The sequence below is a fragment of the Tachysurus fulvidraco genome, chromosome 4 (assembly GCF_022655615.1).
Source record: "Tachysurus fulvidraco isolate hzauxx_2018 chromosome 4, HZAU_PFXX_2.0, whole genome shotgun sequence".
In the NCBI taxonomy this organism is placed as follows: domain Eukaryota; kingdom Metazoa; phylum Chordata; class Actinopteri; order Siluriformes; family Bagridae; genus Tachysurus; species Tachysurus fulvidraco.
The window spans coordinates 25,584,474-25,607,773 of NC_062521.1; the positions used below are offsets into that span (position 1 = coordinate 25,584,474).

Consider the following 23,300-nt stretch of genomic DNA (forward strand, 5'->3'; position numbering starts at 1 on the left):
TTATATTTTATTCACATGACCTTTTTACATATTATGATATATATCATTCATGATTTATAATTTCTAAAGGTTTTTCTATACATAGCCTGGGCAGCATGTCATTAAAAAAAACTAAAATGGGTTCCTTTCAAGGTTTCTTCCTCATATCATCTCAGGGAATTTTTCCTCATCACCTTCACCTCCAGCTTGCTTACTAAGGAGAGATTTTAGAGATAAATAGTAACTTAATTTGAAACTTTTAAAATGTAAAATTTTTATTCTGTTTATATACATCTGTAAAGCTGCATTGAGACAATGTGAATTGTTAAAATGCTATACAAATTAATTGAACTGAACTGAACTGAACTGAACTGAATCATCAGGTGACACAGTGGTGCAGTGGGTCCTGGGTTTTTAATCCTCAGTTCAGGTTACTGGCCGTGTGGAGCTCAAGGTTCTCCGGTTTCCTTCCACTGTCCAAAAACATGCTTATGATGACCTGTGATGGACTGCCATACCTTCTGGAGTCAATCCTCCCACATTGTGCTACCAGAATATAATAATAATAATAATAATAATAATAATAATAATAATAATAATAATAATAATAATAATATTTGTTTTATTGTTGTTGTTATTGCTGTTATTTTATTTATATATATATATATATATATATATATATATATATATATATATATATATATATATATATACATTTTTATTTATTCTTACATTTTTTTTATTTATTTAAATTCTTTGAATAATTCTTATTTAAAATTATTTCATAATTAAAATCTCACAAACACGTTCATATCCTGTTACTTTAAGTGTTGTACATTCAGTAAGCTAGTAAAAATATAGTGAGTCTCTTCTGTATTACTAATCGGATTCAATGGTCGGGATGCCCAACGAATTGCATTCTGGGAGTTGTAATCTTAAATCCTAAAGAATGGAAGTCAATAAGTTCACTAATACACCGGGCGTTGCTTGAATATCTCTATTTGAATAAATACAGTGTGATTTGTTGGTTAAAATCGGCCATGAATCGTTAACACAGACCCAAAAGAATAAATAGAGAGAAAAACAATTAATACGTGTAGCGGTTTGTAAGGGCGGCACCTGTCGACTACATTTCCCACAATCCTCTGCGCCTTGGTGGTGCGTTTTTTCTCTCTCCCATAGCTCGGCGTCTCCTTGTCCTCCTCCACAGGCAGAAGGAGGGAGGTTGAGTTTTAAGGGAAAAGTATCGACGGTTTTTACGCGTCAATCACCGAGCGAAACTGGAGGGAAGGTCGACGAAACTGGGACAATTAGTTGGAAAAGAGCTCCGTGGAGCTCGGAAAGCTCCACAAAACAGCCGTCATGTGCGGGAAACGTGAAGGAAAACGCGTTGGAGATATTCGGCTTTAGTTAAAATAAAAGACAAGAAAAAAAAGGACGAGCGCGAGGAACTTGGTGTGTGTGTGTGTGTGTGGAAACGACGACTCTTGAGGAGAAAAACAACACACACACCGGATTATTCTCACTTTTCACGTGTGTAAACTTAAACCAGTCTTCACGTACGCACGTATAACGTATGTAAACGTTTTCTGGATGCTTTCGTATTGAGACCTTTTTTGTATTTAATTGTTAACTATAATAAAAGATAAAATGAGTTAAAAGGAGCATTAGGTTTGGTGGAGTTTGTGCACGAGCCTGGAGACCCGTTGATGTTGTTACAGTGTAACTCCGTCCACAGCCGCGCGCGCGTTCGCGCGTCCTCACAACTTGTGTCGTTTTGTTTCCTTTACAGATTAAAAAAGGGCTACAAAATGAGCGGAGGGGACGTGGTGTGTTCCGGCTGGCTCAGAAAGTCTCCGCCGGAAAAAAAGTTGCGCCGTTACGTAAGTAGAAGAACAAACAAAACAAAAACAAATCTCAGTTCTATTCAAACGCGCTGTGGTTTTTCAGTATTTAACCGGACACGCGGGCGCGCACACGCATGCAAATGGCTGCTTTCTAATAATGATAATAATAATAATAATAATGATAATATTAACAGCAATAGTATTAAGGAATGGATTCATTTTCTTCTATATGGTATTAAATCATTTCTCAAGTCTTTTCATAGCTGTGCTATTCCACTAAAACCTGCCCAGGGTGTGTTACAGTGTTGTTTACTAGTCAACAGAAGTCATGTGCTATTTTGGGACAACGTTTGCGTTTCTGTCCCTTTTTTTCACCCTGAAAAACATAATCAGCACATAATCGGAATGATGCTTGTGTTCTTTAGTGCAAAAATAATAAAAAGGGCTTTATTTGTGCTCTTTATTCCTACACCATCTTATGTGGGATTAAAAAAAAAACAACCCAAAAGAAATGCAAGCTTGTTTGAGCCTAAAAAAGGGCTTTATACTGAAAGTACTTAGCTCAAATCCTCTAACCTGATGTTCTTTTATTCATCCTCATGCAAGCAGGAATGTGTACGAATCTACATCGAGCTTGTTTTATTATTATTACTATTTTTTTTTTTTTAGAAAAACCTTCTGTAGCTCAGGCTTATCCCATGTGTCACAGAGCGCTGAGCTCAAATCCTCAAACCTGCTGTTGATCCAGCACATTTTGTTCTCTTATTCATCCTCAACTGCAACAAAACTCATCACCGGGCTTCTCTTATGCAAGCGGAATTCGGACAAACTGGCTAAAATGTCTGCATTTGACCCGAAAGTAATTATTTTTAAGCAAAGTTTTCTTAAAGTTTGGGCTTCTGCCTACAACCTGCTCAGATCTCGAAGCCTTTCGGATGTGTTGAAACTGCACATTCTTTCTTTTCATTCTCCATCACAATGAAACTTACGAATGCGTTTCTTTGATGCAACATACGAATCAGCAGAAACCTAAGCAAAAAAAATATCCGTTGTCAGCGCTGTTTTGCAGAAAAGTTACGAAAAAGCTATTTACAGAAAGCTCCTAAACTGTGGCCGAGCTCCTTCCTTAGAGAATCACGTGTCATCCGAGTCATCGAGCTGTAAACAATTTGGTTTATTTAACGTAATCGTCTCTTTCTTTCTCCGCTCCCCCAGACCTAATACACCTTCTTTAACCCATAATGAAATCAGTCCTCACTCATTGCTATTAAGCGATAACCAAATATCCTGCCGATCGACAAGCTTTCTTACCGGATTTCTTTCATCCTATTTGTGCATTAAGTGCTTGAGCTTCTGATCTGTTGTCTTTGTTCTTGAAACTGCACTGCAATGTCTCTGCAATAATGCAGTGTTTAGTTACCTTTTATAGTATAAATAATCTACATAATAATAATAACAAGCCGTTTTTGGGCTGGTTAGTGCAGCACAAGTGTAACATCAGTGTTTATTCTGATTGAGGGCTTAGTGTCGCCGTGATAAAACGCATCGCAGTGTGACTTATGGATCTGGATTACTGTAACTGCATTTATGTTCATTAATAAAGATTTGTTTTCCATTCACATTCATTATCTCCATATTAAAGGGAGGATTTTAAAGGTGGGGTCTCCGTTGTTTGAAAGCCAATGTTGACATATGAAATCACCAAAACAAACACGTCCCTAACTCAAATGGGTCCCACCCCTGTATTGATAGCTCCGCCCCCCACATACACCAGACAAGTATAACAAGTATAACCCAGACAAGTATTATGGTGGAACATTTTGGGGCAGTTGACCAAGGGGATATTTTTTTTATCAATAAATGAACTTAATGAGTAATACTGTGGTAATACAAATGTGTTTTTGTAGTACTGTGTGTTGTACCGTGAAAGGTTTATCTCCGTTTCACGCGGAAGACGTTCAGTTCTCTCCAGCGCTGGAAAGCTGATCCTATATTAACACATTCTACTTCTTGCCTTATCGTAAGCCTTTCTTCGCTTTCTTTCTTTGTTTTTATCCTCCATGTCAATGTTAAAACCGCTTTCTGCTAATGTCACACATGCGCACTGAACACTCTCTCCGCCCATATTGACAAGACACGCCCCTTTCTGCTCATTGGCTACACATTAGTTTTATTTTTGGCGGCCCGACGCAGTTTTCTGAAACATTTCTCAAACAACGGAGACCCCACCTTTTAAAAAGAAAAAATTCAATAGTCTGATATTGTGTGTGTCGTGAATAATGTTGCATCGTATCAGTTTTTGGAAACATGACTAAGATTGATGGTGATTATCACTATAAATATTCACAAAATTCACAGTTTTTCTGTATATATTTTAATTGTTTCAGTGTAACAAGGCAAACTGATATTGAGCTGTTGATCTTTTATTTAAATCTTTTTAAAAGTACTTTTCAGTGTTCAGTTATTTATTTTCATCGATCTTGTTCAAGTCATGTTTTCACAATGCGATCCTGCTGTTCTGCAGTGCGAACGTGTACGTAAAGTCTTCAAGTATTATGAGGTATATAAGTATCAGGCTACATTTTATTGCTCTGAATATGTTTACAACAGCAATAGCTTTGCTCCTGTTTACATGAGCTCCAGCTTGGAGCAGACATTTCCCCAGAGGTGCTGATTGTTTGTTGTTTATTGCTGTTTGTCAGGACCAGTTTGCATGGCCCACGCCAGCAGGCATTGCTTCTCTGGTTGTTTTCCCTTCCGCCAGGCCTTTTTAACCCTGTTGCTTACTCTTGATGTGACCCCTCTGATTTCTACCCCACCGTTTTCAGTACTGTTGATTTCTCGATTTTGATTTGTCCGAAGCAGCTGATTAATCTTCTCTTTGATATTAGATCTGTCTGAACATCACAGGTTTATATAACAACGACGGTGCTATTTATTGTTTCTATGGCAACGGCTGGCACCGGGATTTGTAGTGAAGCTGCGCCGCATCAACACATTTGCATGTAATCTTTAACACGGTGAAGTTTTCTAAGAGGAGATTTAATGTTTATTTAACGTGTTTTTTTTTTTGGATGCTATCTCTGGTGTCAGTGCTTTGGAACAGTCAGGGGTAAAATCTTGAATCCGGAGACTTTCCAGAACATCAAACATCCAGAATTAAGAGGAGTTAAAGGTTAAAGAGCATGTTATTACTGAAAAGATCATCAGCAAATAGGGCTGGGTGATATGGCTGAAAACTGTATCACGATATCAGTGTTTCATATCGGTCGATATCGATAATTAATTGTTGATATTTTTTATGACCCATTTAAAATAAGGACCAGGAGAAGCTGACTTTTCCTCTTTTATTTACAGTTTCCTCGCTTGCTGCGGCTCATTTTCTGCTTATCAGATACCGGTTACTGAAGCACGAGACAACGATATGGTGCAACCAAACGTGATATTGTTACATGATTGGCTGTTAGCGTGTCACTCCCTACATTGCTAGGTTACCAGAGAGTGAGTGTCTTTGTTAATGCAACAAAACTTGCTTCGCAACCTCTGTTTTCTTCCGACGAAGTATAAAAAATAAACTGTTGTATCGAACACATTTTTATTGATATCGATCACATGTCTATCGCGATACATATCGTTATCGTTTTATCGCCCAGCCCTATCAGCAACTTCGCATCAAGTCACATCCCAGCACCTTGTTATTGATTATTCCTTACAGATATCATTTACAGTACACAGTTTCCCTCTGCTGTAAAAAACATCAGAAAACTTGAAGACTTGTAGCAGGAAGTCAAAGGGCGGTCTTCAGGTGCTGTCAGTAACATTTAAAGTACACAGTTATACATTATAGATTTAAAATAACAGCCATTAGGCTGCAACAGTAAAGGTTTTGGATGAGTCAGACATGAGTGTCTTACCAAAGATGTTTTTCTCCAGTTGAAGCAATATGCATGTGGTTACTTGGAAGGTTTAGCGGGATTCATCCACGTACAGATCTGCACAAGTAATATTTCTACACAGACACATGTTCAGTTCTCTGTCTGACAGCATGGGTTACAAAACGTTTTAAAAATACTTTTGTGCCTTCACTTGATCTGCACAGAAATAACTGGACATGCAAATCATCAGCGCTAACCGCACACACAGTACAGAGAATTAGGTTAAAAATGTGTTCGGAGCTGTAGAAGCTTGGCAAGACGTTTTCATACGATCTGAATTTATGATCATTCAGGCAGTTTTGGAGAAACGGTGGTTCAAAGGGACGATCCTGAACCCAAGCTTTATCAAGCCGTCTGCGGTTTAGTAATAAATTGTAACTTTAACGTACGAACGTTTCCCCAAACCGACTAACTTATTTTTCTTTCCTCCAAACCAATAGCTTCCTTCTCTAGACAGAAATATAATATGCAGGCCTGACATGAGAATGTTTTAGTGTGGGCATGAAGCCCAAATTCCCAGCCCTACTGCTTCAAGCTGTGCAGAGCAGAGCAGAGCTTTGAGCAGTGAGGGTCAAAAGTCTGCTGTGTTCCCGGCTGTTTGGCAGCGAATCAAGACCGCGGCTGTTCAGCCGACTTTTTTGTGTGCTGTGCAATGGAAGCGCTCGGTGTTCAGCGTGAGGCTCAAAGTGCATGCTCAACGCTTCAATATGGACTTTTTTTTTCTACTCACACTCTCATACTCGTATACACACACACATACAGCATGCAGCCATGGCAACTCCTGTTTCTTTCTATCAGTGATAGAGGAGTGTCGAAGGCCACACGGTTTACTTTTACATCTTTAAAAAGGTAGAAATTTTTAACTCTCTAATCACCATTAAGATTCCCATCTCTAGATTTATTAGATTTAGAGGATGTGGTGTTTCAAGATAATAATAATAATAATAATAATAATAATAATAATAATAATAATAACGGTAAACTATTCACACTAAACCCCTGCCATGCCCTGCCAACTTTCCATCTCATTAATTTTTTCCTTTTTCTGTGTTTGAAACTGCCTCATACGTGGACCTCTGACTCGTGTGCAGTTCTCTAAGTGCAGCAAACGGATTGGCTGTATAACCTGACGAGTTGTATGCGATCAGAAGTGATCTGACTTTCCGAGACTTCAGCACGGTGTTGATTTCCACTTTGATTTAGCTTCCAGTTACTGACCGTTGATACCTTGATACCTGCACATGCAAGACGTGCGACATGGTAGCCTTGGGTGTTTGGAAGGTCGTGAGTTTAAATCCCAGGTGGACCAAGCAGCCATTTCTGTGCCCCTTGAGCAAGGTCCTTAAGGACTAAGGTTTTTTTTATATTGTGGATAAGGACGTCTGCCAAATGCCGTAAATGTAAGAATAAAGCGGATTGAACGAAGTTTTCTAATGGACAGGAGTGATTGTTTTTAAACCTGCTATTTATCATATATTTTATTTATCTTTTGGGATTGTCCTCATGTCTGTCATTTATAGTTCTATATGGGACATTTTGTAGCTAGAAGTTTCAGGAGGATCAGATTGTGGTTCGTTCGCACTTCCCAGGTGAAGAAGTAGGGTTCCAGATGTTTTACTTTTAATAGCTGTGTTTCAAATAAAAGCGAGGCTCACAACCTGCTGCTTTACACATGTTGGTGAAGATACCCTGTGCTTGAAAGATCTCGTAGCTTAACAAACCTTACAAGATTAATGAGCAGGAATTGCATTTTCTTTCTTTTTTCCTTGTTGGAGGCTGGAAATGACAGGTTCTACTCAGCATTATATGCTATTATACCATTAGGTGCTGCATATACTAATTTCAAAGCCGAAACATTATTCTCCTCTTAAGGAGCAGTCTGCTTGCATTTCAGCAGATCAGGAGAAGGTAAAGACGCTTCCAGCTGACCTCGTAGCCAAAACGTTAGCAAAGGCTTACTGACTTTTAAGTCGCAAAACTCCTTTCTGTATCTTACTACTGAATGCTTGAATTTCCTACAGGATCACTAAAATCTGGCTGTCTGGCTGGCTACCTCATCTTTTTGTCTGTCTGTCTGTCTGTCTGTCTATCCAACCCATCTATCTGTCCGTCCGTCTGTCTGTCTGTCTGTCTGTCTGTCTATCCAACCCATCTATCTGTCCGTCCGTCTGTCTGTCTGTCTGTCTGTCTGTCTGTCTGTCTATCCAACCCATCTATCTGTCCGTCCGTCTGTCTGTCTGTCTAGCCACCACATCTATCTCTGTCCGTCCGTCCGTCTGTCTGTCTGTCCACTCCGTCTATCTCTGTCCATCCATCTGTCTGTCTGTCTGTCTGTCTGTCTGTACACCCCATCCATCTCTGTCTGTCCGTCCGTCCGTCCGTCTGTCTGTCTGTCCGTCTGTACACCCCATCTATCTCTGGCCGTCTATCCATCCATCCATCCATTCTGTCTGTCTGTCTGTCTGTCTATCCACCCCGTCTATCTCTGTCCGTCCGTCTGTCCACCCTGTCTATCTCTGTCCGTCAGTCTGTCCGTCTGTACACACCATCCATCTCTGTCCGTCCGTCCGTCTGTCTGTCCGTCTGTACACCCCAATTATCTCTGGCCGTCCATCCAGCCATCCTGTCTGTCTGTCTCTATCTATCCACCCCATCTATCTCGGTCCGTCCATCTGTCTGTCTGTGTAAGAAAGTTTGTAAGATGAGGATCATGAACTAGTGTGTTTTTTTTTTTTTTTTTAGCTAACTAGCTTGTTATGGTATTATATTACGTTAGATGTCACTTTTTAATCCTAGTCCTTTAGGATCACTAAAATATATAGAAAGAGGAGATTTAAAAATCTTAGACGTCGTCCCAGCTAAGGGTCATTGACCTGTTGACGTGATGAATTTAGCGAGTTCTTCACTGGGACTCTACTTCTACTTTCCACACGTGTCACATGTCATAGCCCCAGTGGCCGAGCGAGTCCTCTTGGGGGGTCTTTGATGTATTTTAAAGCAAAAAAAAAAAAATTGTAGGTTCTGCTTATGTGCCATAAGGGACCTTGACATATAGCTCTACTGTTCAACTTTCCCACGATGCACCAGGGAAAGATGAGCTGGCCGAGGAGAGACTAAGGAGGAAAATGTGTGTATGAAACGTGTGTAAACCTTCACCATGCTACAGCCACCTTCATAGAGAATTCCTCTTTTCCCCTTAATGCGTCTCCGGTCACATCCTCCAGTACTCACACTGCCATTACTCATGTTCTGCAGCGTGTGCAGCTGCCGCTTTCCTGCTACACACACACACGCACACATGCGCGCACACACACATACATGGAATGACTTTCATTCTTCTTCAAAGTGTTTGTTTACTCTTCTTGGATTGATTGCAATCTGCTGGATCCACGTATGTCTTATTGCTCGGCGCAAACAAACAAGGTGACGTCCGCGTTCAAGCCGATCAGCTTAACTTAACTGCTGAGACAAACAAGTGCTTATTCGTTTCTTCTTTCTTCTCCATATCGCTTTCATTTCCTTTTTGTTCCACGTCAACTTAGTTTTTCCTATCATCCCTTCTCTATCTCAACTCTGGCCCTCTCCATTTCAGTACGTCGCGCTGTGTCTGAAACGATGAGCAGTTCTGTTGAAATGGATTCTCCTCTTAATAAATTATTAACCGTCGCTTTCAAATAAAGACATACGAGTGTCAGGTATTCATGCACAAAACCTACTGCAGTAGGTGATGCCTGTATGCTGCCTATTTTTATTCCTGCTGTGGTGTTCTTTTTTTTTGTCTGTCAAGTGTCTGGGTGCGCGCTCGCGTGTCTGCGTGCGTGCTCGTATCTTTTTCTTTCTCTTATTTCTCTTCTTTCTTTCTTTCTTGCTTTCTTTCATGCTTTCTTTTGTGCCTTTTTTCTTTCTTTCTTTCTTTTTCTCTTTCTCTCTCTCTCTCTCTCTCACTCACTCACCACACAGTGATTGTGTTGTGCTAGCAGGAGAGTTACATCACAGCTTTGTGCAGCACTTTATTTATGTTCAGGTTATATTCCATATATCTGTGTGTTTGCTGCTGAACTGAGGCCTATCATTGTAGCTGATTAATCTGCCTAGTAATCAAAAGTTGTGATGTCAGCCTTTATTCACCCTGTGTGAAACATAAATAAAATATTAACACACATTTTATTAGAAGTATTTTGCTGAACCTAAGCTCTTTGTTCCCTCCACGTCAAATCATCCCACTGGTTCCCACCTGCCTGAGGCACTTTCTCTGCATGATTGCAGATCCCATTTATTTTTTTTTTTGTTTACATAAAGAATCTGCACTGGGAAAGTGATCTCGCTCATGATAAACAATCCCATAACCACAGTGCTTAGTCAGTCGCGGCCCAGCCTGCAGGAAGAGCGGCCACGGTGGTGCTGCTGGCATTTTGTTGGAGGCGTCATATAAATACCTTAGCCACTGTGGGAAGCTGTGTGTGTGTCTTGTGTGTGTGTGCTGGAAGTCTCGCTGAGCTTTCTGTGAGCGTCAGATTGCTGTTGGTTAGGCGTTTGCTTCTGCGGTTGATTTAGTTTTATTGGTTCAGTGGGCTGTGCGTTTGGATTGCATTTGTGAGCGAACAGGCCTCAGAGGCCCTAACTCACTCGCACACTGCTCTCTAGAGGGCCTCCAAATGCAGCGTCTGTACTCTTCATGTCTCTCTCTCTCTCTCTTTCTCTCTCTCACACACACGTTACTGATTTGTCTTACATATTGTTTGCTCGAAGGTTCCAGAGTAGTCGCTTAATATCTACTCAGGAGTTAACTGCCTTTTTGAAACATTCATGAAGTAAACCGTGGTAGACAGTAAGGGAAAAAAAAACTTGCACGTGATTTGTTTCCAGTTTTATTTACTTTTTAATACTCACGACTTCCTAGTTTTTGCTCCAGGTCCGCTGCGTCATGTGTCTACAGCGGCATGTTTAGTGAACGCCTCATCGTCTTGTTTAATTATATCTACACCGCACATCACTTTGCCAATGAGGAAGAAACCTCGAGAGGAACCAGACTAAGGAGGGAACCTCATCCTCACACTGGACAGGAAATAATGTCCTTTCTACAACAGTTTGTAGTCGAGCGAATTAACGGGTGAGCACAAATTCCAGGTTCACTACGGACCCAACACTAATTCCTTCCTGCCGAAGTCCTCAAATGATCGCCGACGAAGACCCGTCCATAAAGCTGACCGACGCAGCAGTAGCTCAATGAAGTTCCACACCGGTGTCCTACAAAAAACAAACTTAGTATTAATCAGTAAGGGCTAGCAGTGCCCTTGTGCTGAGTTTTCTGTTAAAGATATTTAAAGTACTATGGGAGTGGAAGGATGGCTGACCTTCGCATTCAGTCCATTAAAAATGAGTGCCGGGCGCCGGTAATTCACTTTGACTAATGAAGAAAGGAATGGAAGTGCTCAGTGCTCTCTGAAGTGAAGTGCTCGTGCACTAGGATCGCTGCTTATAGATTCCAATAGAAGTAGCCTAAAGGTGAAAAACACGACGCATCTCATCATGTGTTAACTTTTCGCTTGTTTCTGTTCTTTACAAAATTATACGCGAAGACAGAACGATCAAACATCTTTCTGTGATGTGTCTTAAGTTCACTTGTCCGTTCTGCCAGACAGAAAGCTCTTGAACGTCTTCGCTCTCTTTAAATCGAGGATATGAAACGGTATATTTCTCAGGATGACGTCACGATTTAAAAATTCGGTTTAATTTTAGTTAGATTTATTTGTTCCATCTAATCATTATTATTATTATTATTATTATTATTGTTGTTGTTGTTGTTATTATGTTTAAACAGTCCTGACCTTAGATTTCTTGATTGTCAGTATTCCTGATCTTGTTTCTGTATAATTTTGTCAGAAAAGATAACAAACCCTGATACATGCGATAGCAGCTACAGTTGACTAGCAAACGGTATTCAGCCCCACCACACCCCCCCCATTATTAAAGAAGTAATGTGTGGACGCTACACTTACACGAGTGCCTGGCAACGCTCCCAATTACCAACTTAAAGCAACAGTCGATGCTATCATCAGTCAAGCGGTGTGATAGGAGGATAGCTTATTTATCCACGCCGAATTATCTACACACTCGCTTCTGCTCATCTTGCACACACTTGTAATGCTAATTCTTCAGGTAGGCCACCCTCGCACGCTCTAAAAAAGGTATGTGTATAGTGGGAAGATGCTGGAGTTTCTTCTTCTCGTGACATAAGATTATGGTGTCATCTGTTTATTAACGTGTCACGCCATAACACAACGTATCGCATGAGCATTTGTTAACAAATATTTCTAAAGGTTCCGTAGCCAACCGTTACCCCAATACCCTTATCGGTATATTTGTGCCCCCGGTATCAGCTGATACCCGAGCTCGTCTGCTGCAGTGTGTGGCTTCTGATAGCAGATCCAGGGTATCTTACAGGAAAAGTCAGTTCCTCCTTGAGCACACAGCGCCTGTTTGCACATTGTCATCTGGTTAAAAGGTCTAACTGCGGCAGTTTGTAAACAGATGTGTTCTTTTATGTGCTGGGATATTTGCTCAGCCATGCTCATTCCTGAACCACGATAAGATAAGGTCATGAAGTGAACTTGGACAGAAGGGGGATTTTTATCTTGTTTTGGGTGTTAGACATACGAACAAACTAGTGTTTTTCACTAGTAGATGCAAGTAGATCATAATTACACTGGCGTTATGCAACATGTCTGGTGCTGCTGAATGTTTTTTTTTTTTTTTTTAGATGCTGCATTATACATTGTTAGTGATAATAGCCTGTTAGAAAAAAATCAGCCTCAGCGACAAACATTAATTACTGTCTGTCACACTGTCTGAAGAAATTCAGAAATGTATTATTTTTACTTTATTTATTTATTTATTTATTTATTTATTTATTTATTTATTTATTTATTGGAATTGAGCTTTCAGTTCTACTACGTAAGTCATTATCTAAGAGGACGCTCACTTCCTATTCAGCGCAGAACTAATTTCACAGTTCAGTATATGATATTCAACAGCATTTCCCATCACGCTAGAGTTGGCAGAAATGTGAACCGACCAGGCTCTCTCTCTCTCTATCTCTCTCTCTCTCTCGTGCTTCCTTTCTATCCTTTTGTATCTATTGAGTAGCCGTGCAGAAGAAAGCCGATGTTCTCTGGTATCTGAGAGCGGCGTGGAGATCATTTCCTCTGCTGATGGCTACCAGATGGCTACATAGTGCTCTCTCTCTCTCTCTCTCGCTCCCCCTTCCATGCTTCACTTGCTTTCTTTCTTTTGTTTGGAACGAGGGCCGTTTTGAGCACAGGGTACGTGTATACCTTAGCATTGCAGCACGCTGTGAAAATATGCACCAGATGTGCATTAATGCAGGTCTAGGGTCAGGTTTCCAATGCCAGATCCAAACAGGCATCGTGGATCTCATGCCTTAACTGTATTTTAATTTATTTAAATTTAATTAAATTTATTCATTTATTTTTATTATTGTTTATAGTGAACAGACGTAGATGCATCTTGACTGACATGCTGTCTCCTGAAATGATATGAATTTATGGGCCGAATAGAATTTAGAGAATGTAGAGAGAGAGTTTGGCAAATCTGAAAACTCTACATTTAGATTTTATGTAATTTTTGTTCACTTCAGCCTACTTTAATAGACTTTTGAAATATATAACAAGATCCAGGAGGATTGGGAAGATTATAGCTTAGTTACCCAGACAGTTTCCTCATTATAAAAACAAAACCCAGGAGGATCGTATTTAATTGCGTATTTCTTCCACGTCTGTTTCTACACACGGTTATTACTTTCACGTGTTCTGACGATCAGGAAGGCGTATGTGGATTTATAGGGCTGTAATACTGACGTAGCCGTCTGCTCCATGTTGACTAGAGGCCGAGGATCAAATCGAGCAGTTCCGATTTTACATAACTCTGTCTTGTCTTTTGTAATAAACATAATTAGTAATTATGTTTAATGAACAAGGCTTAATGCTCCTTCGAGCTCCGAAGGATTCAGACTGTGCTCATTTTGGGAATGTTGTAATATTCTATAATAACGATAACGCTTAATGCTTGACATTTGCTCGTAGCAGTTTGTGAACCAGGATGAACGTGATGAAGCATAAAAGCAAACGGTCAGGACTTTTTCTTTTGCGCTTCATGTCCAGACATTTCTGTGTCACAGGATGATGACTGCAAGGCGCATAGAGACACATCTGTCTCTTGAAATTGACAACAGGAGCTCAAACACAGCAATCTTGTAAAGTCTGACACTGCTCTGATTTAGTTAGTCAGGATAAGACTGGGATCATGGACCTCAGTTTGCCTGGGGGGGGGGTTAAATCTCAGTGCTGGCCTCAAGCTCGGAGAAAATGGGAGCGGGCATCTCGCGTAAAACTCATGCATAAACCTTCAGCCGAAGGACAACGGCATCAGAAACTCAAGTCTTTCCTGAAGCATCTACCAGGCTTTAAATCTAGGTTTCAGGAATACTGATGTTTTGCCCAAAATAGCTGCACATTTGTTTGTAAGTCGGGATTGAGGCTTTTATTTTAAGGTGTAGGTTCGGTTAGACGTGGACCAGCAGAGTCCGTGTGTAGGAGGAGATCAGCTAGAGGCAAGCTGTGAAATGCCGCCGCTGGCCTGTGTAATTCCTCAGGTTAACGTGAGGCCTTATAGGATCTCCCCTGCTCCCCCAACCCTGACTGAAAAGAGAGCGAGCTTGAGAGCGAGAGACAGACGGAGACAGAGAGAGTGAGAGAGCTCTTAGCAGTTGTCCCTAGTGACAGTGCTGTACTCGCCCTGATTGCATTAAAGGGCTTTTGCACAGCATGATTCAATAGCCTCAGCTTGGCGCCATGCCCACACAGATACCGTCTGCATGTGTGTGATTGCATCAAAAGAGAAACCTGCTTCGAGCGAAGAACTTTTTTGCTGTGTGTGGGTTTAACTTTGAGAGGTTTGAGAGGAGGCCTACTGTCCTGCTTTGGATTCTTCATCACCCTTCGGCTCGGCTCAGGCGCCTTAGAAACTACCGTTCCACATCCAGGCAGGAGTCAAGGTCAGTTTACTTCTAAACTAAAGTTTATGTTACTCTGCTCTACAGGCTGGACCTTACAGGTACAGACAGACAGCTGCTTTTTACCTTCAGTTTTGTTGAATGAGGGATTTCGGGTGAGCAGGTGCCAGCTGCAGGTGTTGTAGCACGCGGTTTATGGACTAGATCAGATTTCAGGAGTCGAGAATCTCCCCGAACGGCCGTTTCCACAGCTTTTGCCCTCATGATGATCATCCGTATATCTATCGCTGCATAATGATGTATCCAGTCCTACAGCCTAATAGCCTGTTCAGTTTTACTGCCAGAAATGACAAATTAGGTTTATAATTCAAAGGATTTATTCGCTTTTATATAAGCGAATGGAACACATTAATGTCGCCAGGGTGAAATACTCATTTCCGACATTTAGTTCATGAACCCGAGTTGTGTTTTAGTATCTTATGTCATTTCCTCTGTATGGAAGGAAAACCAGTTCTCTTTCTCCGGTACCAGGAGCCTGGGCTGGCCATGACGGCACCTACAGGACCCACAGCGCTGTAAACAAAGCCAAATTGTTTGGTCCGGCTGCAGTTTCAGCGAGTCAGAGCTCCACTCATGCGAACAGAGACATGTCAGGCCAGAGGAATGTGTCGAATGCGAATGCCAGAGCTTTGACGAAGGCATGTGACTTTGTGAGCAACAGAAGAAGGAAGTGGGTCTAACACTGCCGACCTTCTTCTACCAGGAAAATAGGGAAGGCAAATGAAAAAGATGATGGCAAGAATGATGTGTGTGTGCACGTGTCTACCCTTTGCTCTGTCTCCGATTTCACACTTGTTTTCAAATGGCATTATTCTATCCTGGTCAGATGACTAAAGCCAAACTGGCTCTCGGACGTAATTCTTGACCTTTGGACGGCCTTTTTAACGAACCCGTGCACTGAAATCTGTGACACACAGCGGTTATTTTCAGACATTGTTTCTACGTAAGAGCTGTCGACTGTAAACATTGGCAGAGCAGCTGAGAGCCGCGTGAGGGGCCGAGCGAAGCCTGAATAGACTTTTGGTTAAGAGCTATTGATCAATGACCTTGTTTCTACCACAACACGGCATGGAAAACCTAACGTCTGACTTACGCTCTGTTGGTTCGACTCCATTAATAGCTGAAAATGAACAATAAGGACGTTGCTCGGGGGTGTGTATGACCGCGTACGCTCGTGAGTGTGCGCAAGTTCGTCTTCGATACGGTCAGAAATATTAAAAGCTAGATAAACGCGCACACACACACTGAAGTAAAGACTGTACATTTTAATTCTGTGTGCTGTGAAAGAAGAATGTTCGATGTGCCCGAGTCTCATCGCAGTAGGAACCTGTGTATAAGATGGATAACATTCCATCAGCATATGGAAAAAGCAGCTGTGACACACCAGGCAGTGGTATAACAATCTGTCTGTAGGAAAAGGAGAAGCAGACGAGGAAAGAAAGAGCAGAGCTATGTATAGTGCGAGGGCTTGGATATCTGGGTTTAGCTTGGAGTTTTCTTGGCCGTTATTTTTCCTTAACGTTTTGACAATTTGTTTGAGATCTTCAAAATGGAGGACGAGCTTTAAAGAGCGAAGAATGTTTATTCTGTTCTGGACTTCATGCTTTCTTTATTTGCCCCCTTCTTGAGGGGTCCAGGCGTGCGTGTAATCAAGGGCCTGGACATTGGCACCTGTAAAAACAAAAAGGATCTTAGGCTGGATGAAACATTTTGAACACATGAAATAAACTCAGTGTTCTCGGACATCTCACCCAATAAAAACAAACAGTTTTGCTTTGTGTCCTTGTCCTCAAAGTCAAGTCACTTTCTTTACTTCTGCACCCTCGAGAAAAAGGTGAACCGCTTCAAAAGATTCCGTCGTCCACTGCGTTATATGACCGGCGTAAATTAGCGAACGACCGCCATCGCAGTCGGCATTGTTCAGCACTTATCTAACCAAGACAAGAGAAGTGTGTCAAGGATGCTTCATGATGTGTGTCTGCTTATCTCTTCTTGGCATTGGAGTCCATTTCCTGGCTGGCTCGCTCCCTTTTTTTTAGTCATAGAGGCGCAATTAGATTTGTGCCACATCAGTCCTGGGTTGTGTGCTGAATGTAATTTGCTGTGATTAGCATGGGTCTGAGATTGGATTATGCCGTGTTTACACCATCTTCTCCCTTTTTCTCTCAAGTATAACGGCGACACACTCGTCCTGGCTGAGCATGTGTCCGTTCTTTGTCATGAAGCGCTGTTCCGAAAGCAAGGGGACGTTTCTCGTCTGGTTATGTTTAAATTCCATATAATACTCTTATTATTTACAGGAAATTCAGGAGTTATTTCTTCTAAACGCGACGAAGCAAGCCTGGCATGAACCACAGCAAGCTGGTTTTTAATCAGTGCACAAATATGAGTGTTAGTATCTTTAGTCAATCGTTTACTTGGATTATGGGTAAGAAACGTAAACGAAGCTTAATTTAGTCTCACGGTAAAGTGCGTTTTTTGCAGAAGGACATTTTGTAACAGGGCTTACGTCGTACTCGGTCATTAATCCGTAACGAGCATAACGAGTTTGGAAGCAGCAAGGACGTGCAGGATCTCGGATCGTTCGCAAGAGTGCCACAGCATCCTGTGGAACAGTGTAGACACGATTATATAGTACATAGTGAGAAGGTCTATTATATCCTGCACTGCTTCAGAGAGTCAGCGAGTCTATTAGCTGTCCAGTTTCTTATCAGTTGAAATTGGATTGCAATTTTTAGTCATCAGTTCTACTTTCAGCACGTTGTGGATAAATCCAGGCCATGTGACCTTAATCTAATGCTAATCCTATAATTGATAGGAGTGACCATCGTTACCATAGTGAGCAGACAGTTCCAGTGTCAATAAAGCTCAATGTCTATCGTTTGCTAATTAGCTAACTTCAGCTACGACCCAAAGGTGTTGCCACGATCGATCACGCATTCAGGAAGCCGTACGTCTCATCTCTTGCTTATGACTAAACGAATGTAAAAGAAAGAATAGATGTCAATGATGTAATTCATGGATCCACATAGTTGCTCAGTGGGGTCAAAGGTCATTAGCCAGCTATGCTGATTCTTCTTTCCAGTCTATAGTGTCTTTCTTTCTTTCTATTTTTTTTTGTCAGGATTTTTGAGGCAGGACGGAATTCGCAGTTGACAGTATGTCACTTTCTTGCCTTAAGAGCCGCAACCATTCATTCCAAACTCGAGGCTTATCTCCGACCTTTGCTGGATGTAATAAAAGTTTGTTTCTCTGGGAAGTTTGCACTCTGTGTATTCATGTAAGGGGGCTCACACAGCTCTTCTGTGACTTACCGGGGTGGGGCCTGGAGATCACAGAGGGAATGCGAAGAATGAAGCCGAGTTATCGGGTGGAAAGTATTTTTGGGGATGACCACAGCCTGCTCGAGCGCCGCATGGAAGCGAGTGTTGTTGTGCTGGGGTTGGTGGAGGAGAGGAACATGGAAGGAGAGAGGAGGTGGCCTGTAACTCTTTCTCTCTCTCTCTCTCTCTCTCTCTCTCTCTCTCTCTCTCTCTCTCTCTCTCTCTCTCTCTCTCTCTCGTTATTTTCAGTCCATTGTGTCTACTTCCTGTGGGTCAGGGGTTATTGGAGCAGGGAGTTGTAGCTTGGCTCGAGAGAGAGAGAGGGAACAGAGAACTTCAATAGAAGTAGAAAGGCAACAGTTCGCCGCTGTTGTTTTCTTTCTCCTCCCGTCAACAATTAATCTCAACAGGTAAACACCCTCCTGCATGTTGCACTGGAATTGTTTGCTGCATCCGCTTTAGGTTTCTTTTGTGCCGCGGCGCTTTGTCTGCCAGGCGCTATCCTGTTTTTGTGCAGCTGGGCTAGCAGTGTTGCGTTACGGTTACGATTTTGGAGGCTCTGGATCCAGGACAGAGGGAGAGAGCAGGACAGGTCGTGATTGTCTTAACATCCTACTTATGTAATGCAAAAGCCTTCCTGAGAGCAGCCATATTGGAGCTGTGTTTATGGAGAGAGGAAACCTCCTCCTGCGTCGGTCAGTGCGGTTCAGGCTAAATTGCATTACGTTGCTGGAGGAGAGGGGCTGGAGTTCTTCCACTCCACTGTAGCCATGCAGCTTCCTGGCCTGTCCAAACAGTCCTTCAGTTCAGGAGCTTAAACATCAGTGAGTGAGCGAGGTAAGCAAGCAGAGTTTTATGAAAAATGCTTGATGGTAGAGTCCTGTCACAGAATATGAGGTGCATTTGTTTGGGGAATTTGGAATGAATAATAGTTTTAATTTCATGAGCTGAGGCAGATGAGGAAGATTGTTGCGGCAGTGCTGAAGAGAAGTATTGAAGTCTTGTATGTGTGTGTGTGTATGTGTGTGTGTGTGTGTATGTGTGTATATATATATATATATATATATATACATATACACTGTGTGTATATTCAGTATACCAGCAAGTGTTTTGCTTTAAGATCCAAAGAGCTGAGGAGGATCTGCTGTATGGAGGAAGCGGCTTCTACACACACGCGCACACACACATGTCTAAAGTTAGATGTGTCCAGCCATGCAGCACACAAGTGTGACAATAGAGGCAAAACAGGAAGTCTTTTTCTCAGAGTGTGTGTTGGGAACAGATGATCAGGAAGATAAAAAAAAAAAAAAACGCCAACAAAGTGGAAACTTCCAGCCTGCCCCCATCATGTTTGTGTGTGTGTTAAAAAAGACTGTTTTCCTGTATCAGAGGTGCATCACTGGACACTGCTCCGGGATCTACAGGAAATGAACTGCAATCTCCTAATGCTGTGTGTGTGTGTGTGTGTGTGTGTGTCAGAACTGTCTGAAATGCTCAACTGGACACGATGTTAATGTTTAAACCCATGTCTCTTTTTTCCCTCTGGCTCATGTTGAGCTGTTTCTTCCTCTCCCCAGCTGTCTGGTTAATGCCTCACTGGGTTTTGTTTGAAGCACGTTGGCTCTGTGCTCGTACGCTCGGCTTTGACTCGTGTCCTGCTCAAGGAGAGCACGAGAGAGGGGCAGGACGAAACTGACCCACGAGGAGACGGCTAATAAAAACCGCTGATCTTTTTTTGGATTATCGATCAACGTCTTCTCTCTTATCCGACGTCGCTTTCGTCCACTCGCTCTCCTTGTCTTCCTCCACAGTCATGCTGGATTAACCAGCTTTCTCCATCTGCAGGCTTTAATGGATCTTCCTGCTCTTCTAGCTTCTTGCGGTTTCAACTTCAGTCATCTTTCAGGTTTCTTGCTTTTGTAAACAGTCGGCCGGCTTTTGGGAAGAACCGCTTTTACCGGATTTAAATTGCCCTACGTTCTTCTTTTACCGCATCCTTAGACTCCACACACACACACACTGGGCTTTGGTACTCTGAAATAACTTCTGGCTTCATTCCTGCATTCGCAACTTTTACACTCCAGCGGTAAGTAGGACTGCAGACTTCTTGCTTAGGCGTAAATGAAACGGTTGTAAAGTATAGGCCTTTTTATTTTTAGGCCTTTTTTTTTTAATCACGGAAGACCAATCACATCACAGAAGGTGGTGCTACCATTTATTACGCTTACAATATAGCATCAGAACGTACCTTAGCATCAGAACACAGTAACCTTGACACCGGGCATCACACAGCGGATTTAACGTAATTCAGGAAATCAAAATGTATTAAATTATTTTTTAATAATCACCCAGTCACCCAGATTAACCACTTAAAAAGCTACTTGGTTTAAAACCTCACTAATGGAATATGTAGCAAGATAAGAAATCTGCTTAGTCATGCGGACCGAGAAGATTCCCACAACATTCTGGCTATAATACAACACTTATTACATCCGAGCAGGTATAATTACTATTTAATACCATCTGTAAGGTTTGCTAATTGATAATGAACGTCGTTGAAATGATATAAACACTTATCTAAGGTAGGACTGGACAGCATGCTAAAAATATATCACGATACCTAAAGTATTCAGTAGCCATTACAACATGTACGTTTGCTAAGAAACCGCCGGTAAACCAACAGCGTCGATGTTAAAGAAGTCCCGAAAGCTTTCAGGTTTACAGATTTTGTTAGTTAGTGTTTGGTTAAAAACGCATAAAGACAAGGTGCAGCTACGATATCTGAGAAGTGTATCAGGGAAGTCTCCTCAGGGAAATGAAAACACAAGCGATAGGTTTTATTTTGTTTTGTTTTTCTGGAAGGCATTTAGTGGTGTATGAATTCGATTAATTGTCCTTTAGCGATTAAAAAGAGAGGACATGAGAATATGTAAAAAAAGAAGCAAGTAGCAATATTGAGCTGCATTTGAATGAAGCACCTCATTTCCTCATGCGTACATCTGACTAAGGCGAGAAAGAAGCTGGTGTTCTCATATCTGTCTGCTGAGAGCTGGATCATATTTATAGATTTCATGGACTTCTTGCTTTATTATATATGTTGTAGGATTTTTCACCTTCGTGATTTTCACAAGCACTCGGTAAGCCGTATACGGTGCGAAACCCAGTGTGCCTCCACACCTCGTTTCTGACCCCTGAAGTCCTATGACTTTTTTTTTTTCTCCCCAGCTTCAGCAGGTGATCTTTTCTACATTGTGTGCTATTTAAACAGCTGTTGATTATCTGTAGACTGTAGAGGCCGTACACTCGTGTCAAACAGCAGATGTTCGACAGCGCCGCCGCTCCCCTACGCACCCACCACGGCTCCTCTGATCAGGTGCTCGACGACTACTTTACGAGTTTCTCAATGTTGTTGTTGTTGTTACTTTGCTACGATAGTGAGGTTCATGACCTTAACCACGTGAACTAGAACTAAACCTGAGGGAGATAGCGATCGCTGCCTAACCCGCGCTTCAGAAAGATTGGTTTGCTTAACTGCGTTATCCAATTTAACGGGCTAGGCCGGACTTTTGGCCTCCTGGCTAAACTGTTATGGGCTTGGCTTGTCTTAATGAATAAAAGGATTGATGCTGGGTGTTCTTACAGAGATGGACCACGCAGCTGCTCCAGCTGCTCCCAAGGTCATCCTGTTCATGGTCAGGTCTGACACAGAGCCCATCCCTCCTCACACATGCTGTGTGACTCTCTGCTTCTGCTTTATTTGTCTTTATCTTAATAGAAAGGGATTTTTTTTTAGATCCCCTTATGAAAACTTGAAGCAGCAACACCGAATATAATAAACCCTCCTGTTTAGCGGTGTTGCCTTGGGAAAACTGTGGAATTTTTCCATTTGTGAAGGAGTGCCATGATCGCCTTGTCCAAAATGTTATTCCCAGGTCAGTGTGTTCTTAATCTCCGGGATGCTCTTTAGTCTTCCTGACCACAAAAATAGCACATGCACTCGTATCAGTATTTTAGTCATGGCTAATACAGACATTCTATCATTCGGTTATTTCTGGGTTTCACCTGGCGTCATTGCCGGCCATGCGTGTTATAGCAGCTGTAACCAGTTGTTTCCTCAACTGCCTCTCTTTTCTCTCTCGCTCTCTCTCGCGCTCTTGCTCGCTCTCGAAGGTGCATAAAATGAGTGAATTGTCAAAAAAAAAAAAAAAGAATAACACAAAAGCACACGATACTAAACTCTGTATCCTGAAGACTGTCGGCTTTCCATAAGCCTATCAGCCAATACGCACGTTTATTTTATTCATTTGGATCGGACAGACTGCCGTACAATAATTAAAACATTAGCACATTAATAATATGAAGCTTGCAGCCAGAACTATCGTCAAAGCTGCTGTTATAAAATACGAGTCTGACAAATCAGAATAGACATTGAACGTTTTTGGCGTTTGGCATACGCCCTTAGTTTTAGTTTTGTGCAGAGCGACTTACTTTTTATCTCATTTTTATACAAGTGAGTAATTAAGGGTTAAGGGTCTTGTTCAGTGGCCCAGGAGAGGACGCTTAGTGGACCTGGGATTTGAGCTCATAACCTTCTGATCACTGGCCCAATGCCATACCTACTAATCTGCCACATCCGTAGTTAAACAGTGTGGTATAGTTTTTATAAACCAAACTTGCATCCAGTTTTAGACGAATCTACTAACAGGCTACTTTAGTGCTGCTCGCTCCTTACTGTGGAAGGTGGAGTAAAACTAACGCCTTTGCAAAACCCCAATATCCCTCTGTACTCAGGTAGCCTTGTTGATTTTATCCAAGCTCTCCAGTCCATTCATCCATGTTTCCATGTTAATTAAAAACAGAAGAGGAAAATAAGCTTATCTCAGGGCCACTGTGAGGTACTGAACGTCTGCGGGGCATTTGGCAGGACGTCGTAAGTCAGGATTCACAGAGACATCACAGAGATCTGCTTACTCATATGTGACCCAGCTCCTAGCTGCTTTGCATCATCACTCACACACACTTACACACTCACTCACACTTACACACTCACACTCACCTACTTTTGGGTGTGTTTGGAATTATATTATGGCAGCTGCAGTCTCGAGTCTACTTGGATTTCAGTGCT

General features: G+C 41.8%; 1 protein-coding gene across 6 annotated transcripts in view; it reads left to right on the forward strand.

Moving 5' to 3' along the window:
* Window positions 1-1,170: 1,170 nt before the first annotated feature.
* Window positions 1,171-23,300, forward strand: part of gab1 (GRB2-associated binding protein 1) — a 60,400-nt gene continuing 38,270 nt past the window's right edge. For 3 of the 6 annotated variants that reach the window (XR_003440556.2, XM_027145822.2, XM_027145824.2), the window contains exons 1-2: window positions 1,171-1,553; window positions 1,772-1,862. Coding sequence is in view for 3 of the 6 variants with exons in the window: in XM_027145822.2 (XP_027001623.1) it covers window positions 1,791-1,862 (72 nt within the window). In the remaining 3 variants the exon portion in view is untranslated. Of the gene's footprint in view, window positions 1,554-1,771; window positions 1,863-18,863; window positions 19,013-19,764; window positions 20,262-23,300 lie in introns of those variants that run through there. The other 3 variants (XM_027145823.2, XM_027145826.2, XM_047811915.1) reach the window with 3 other exon arrangements.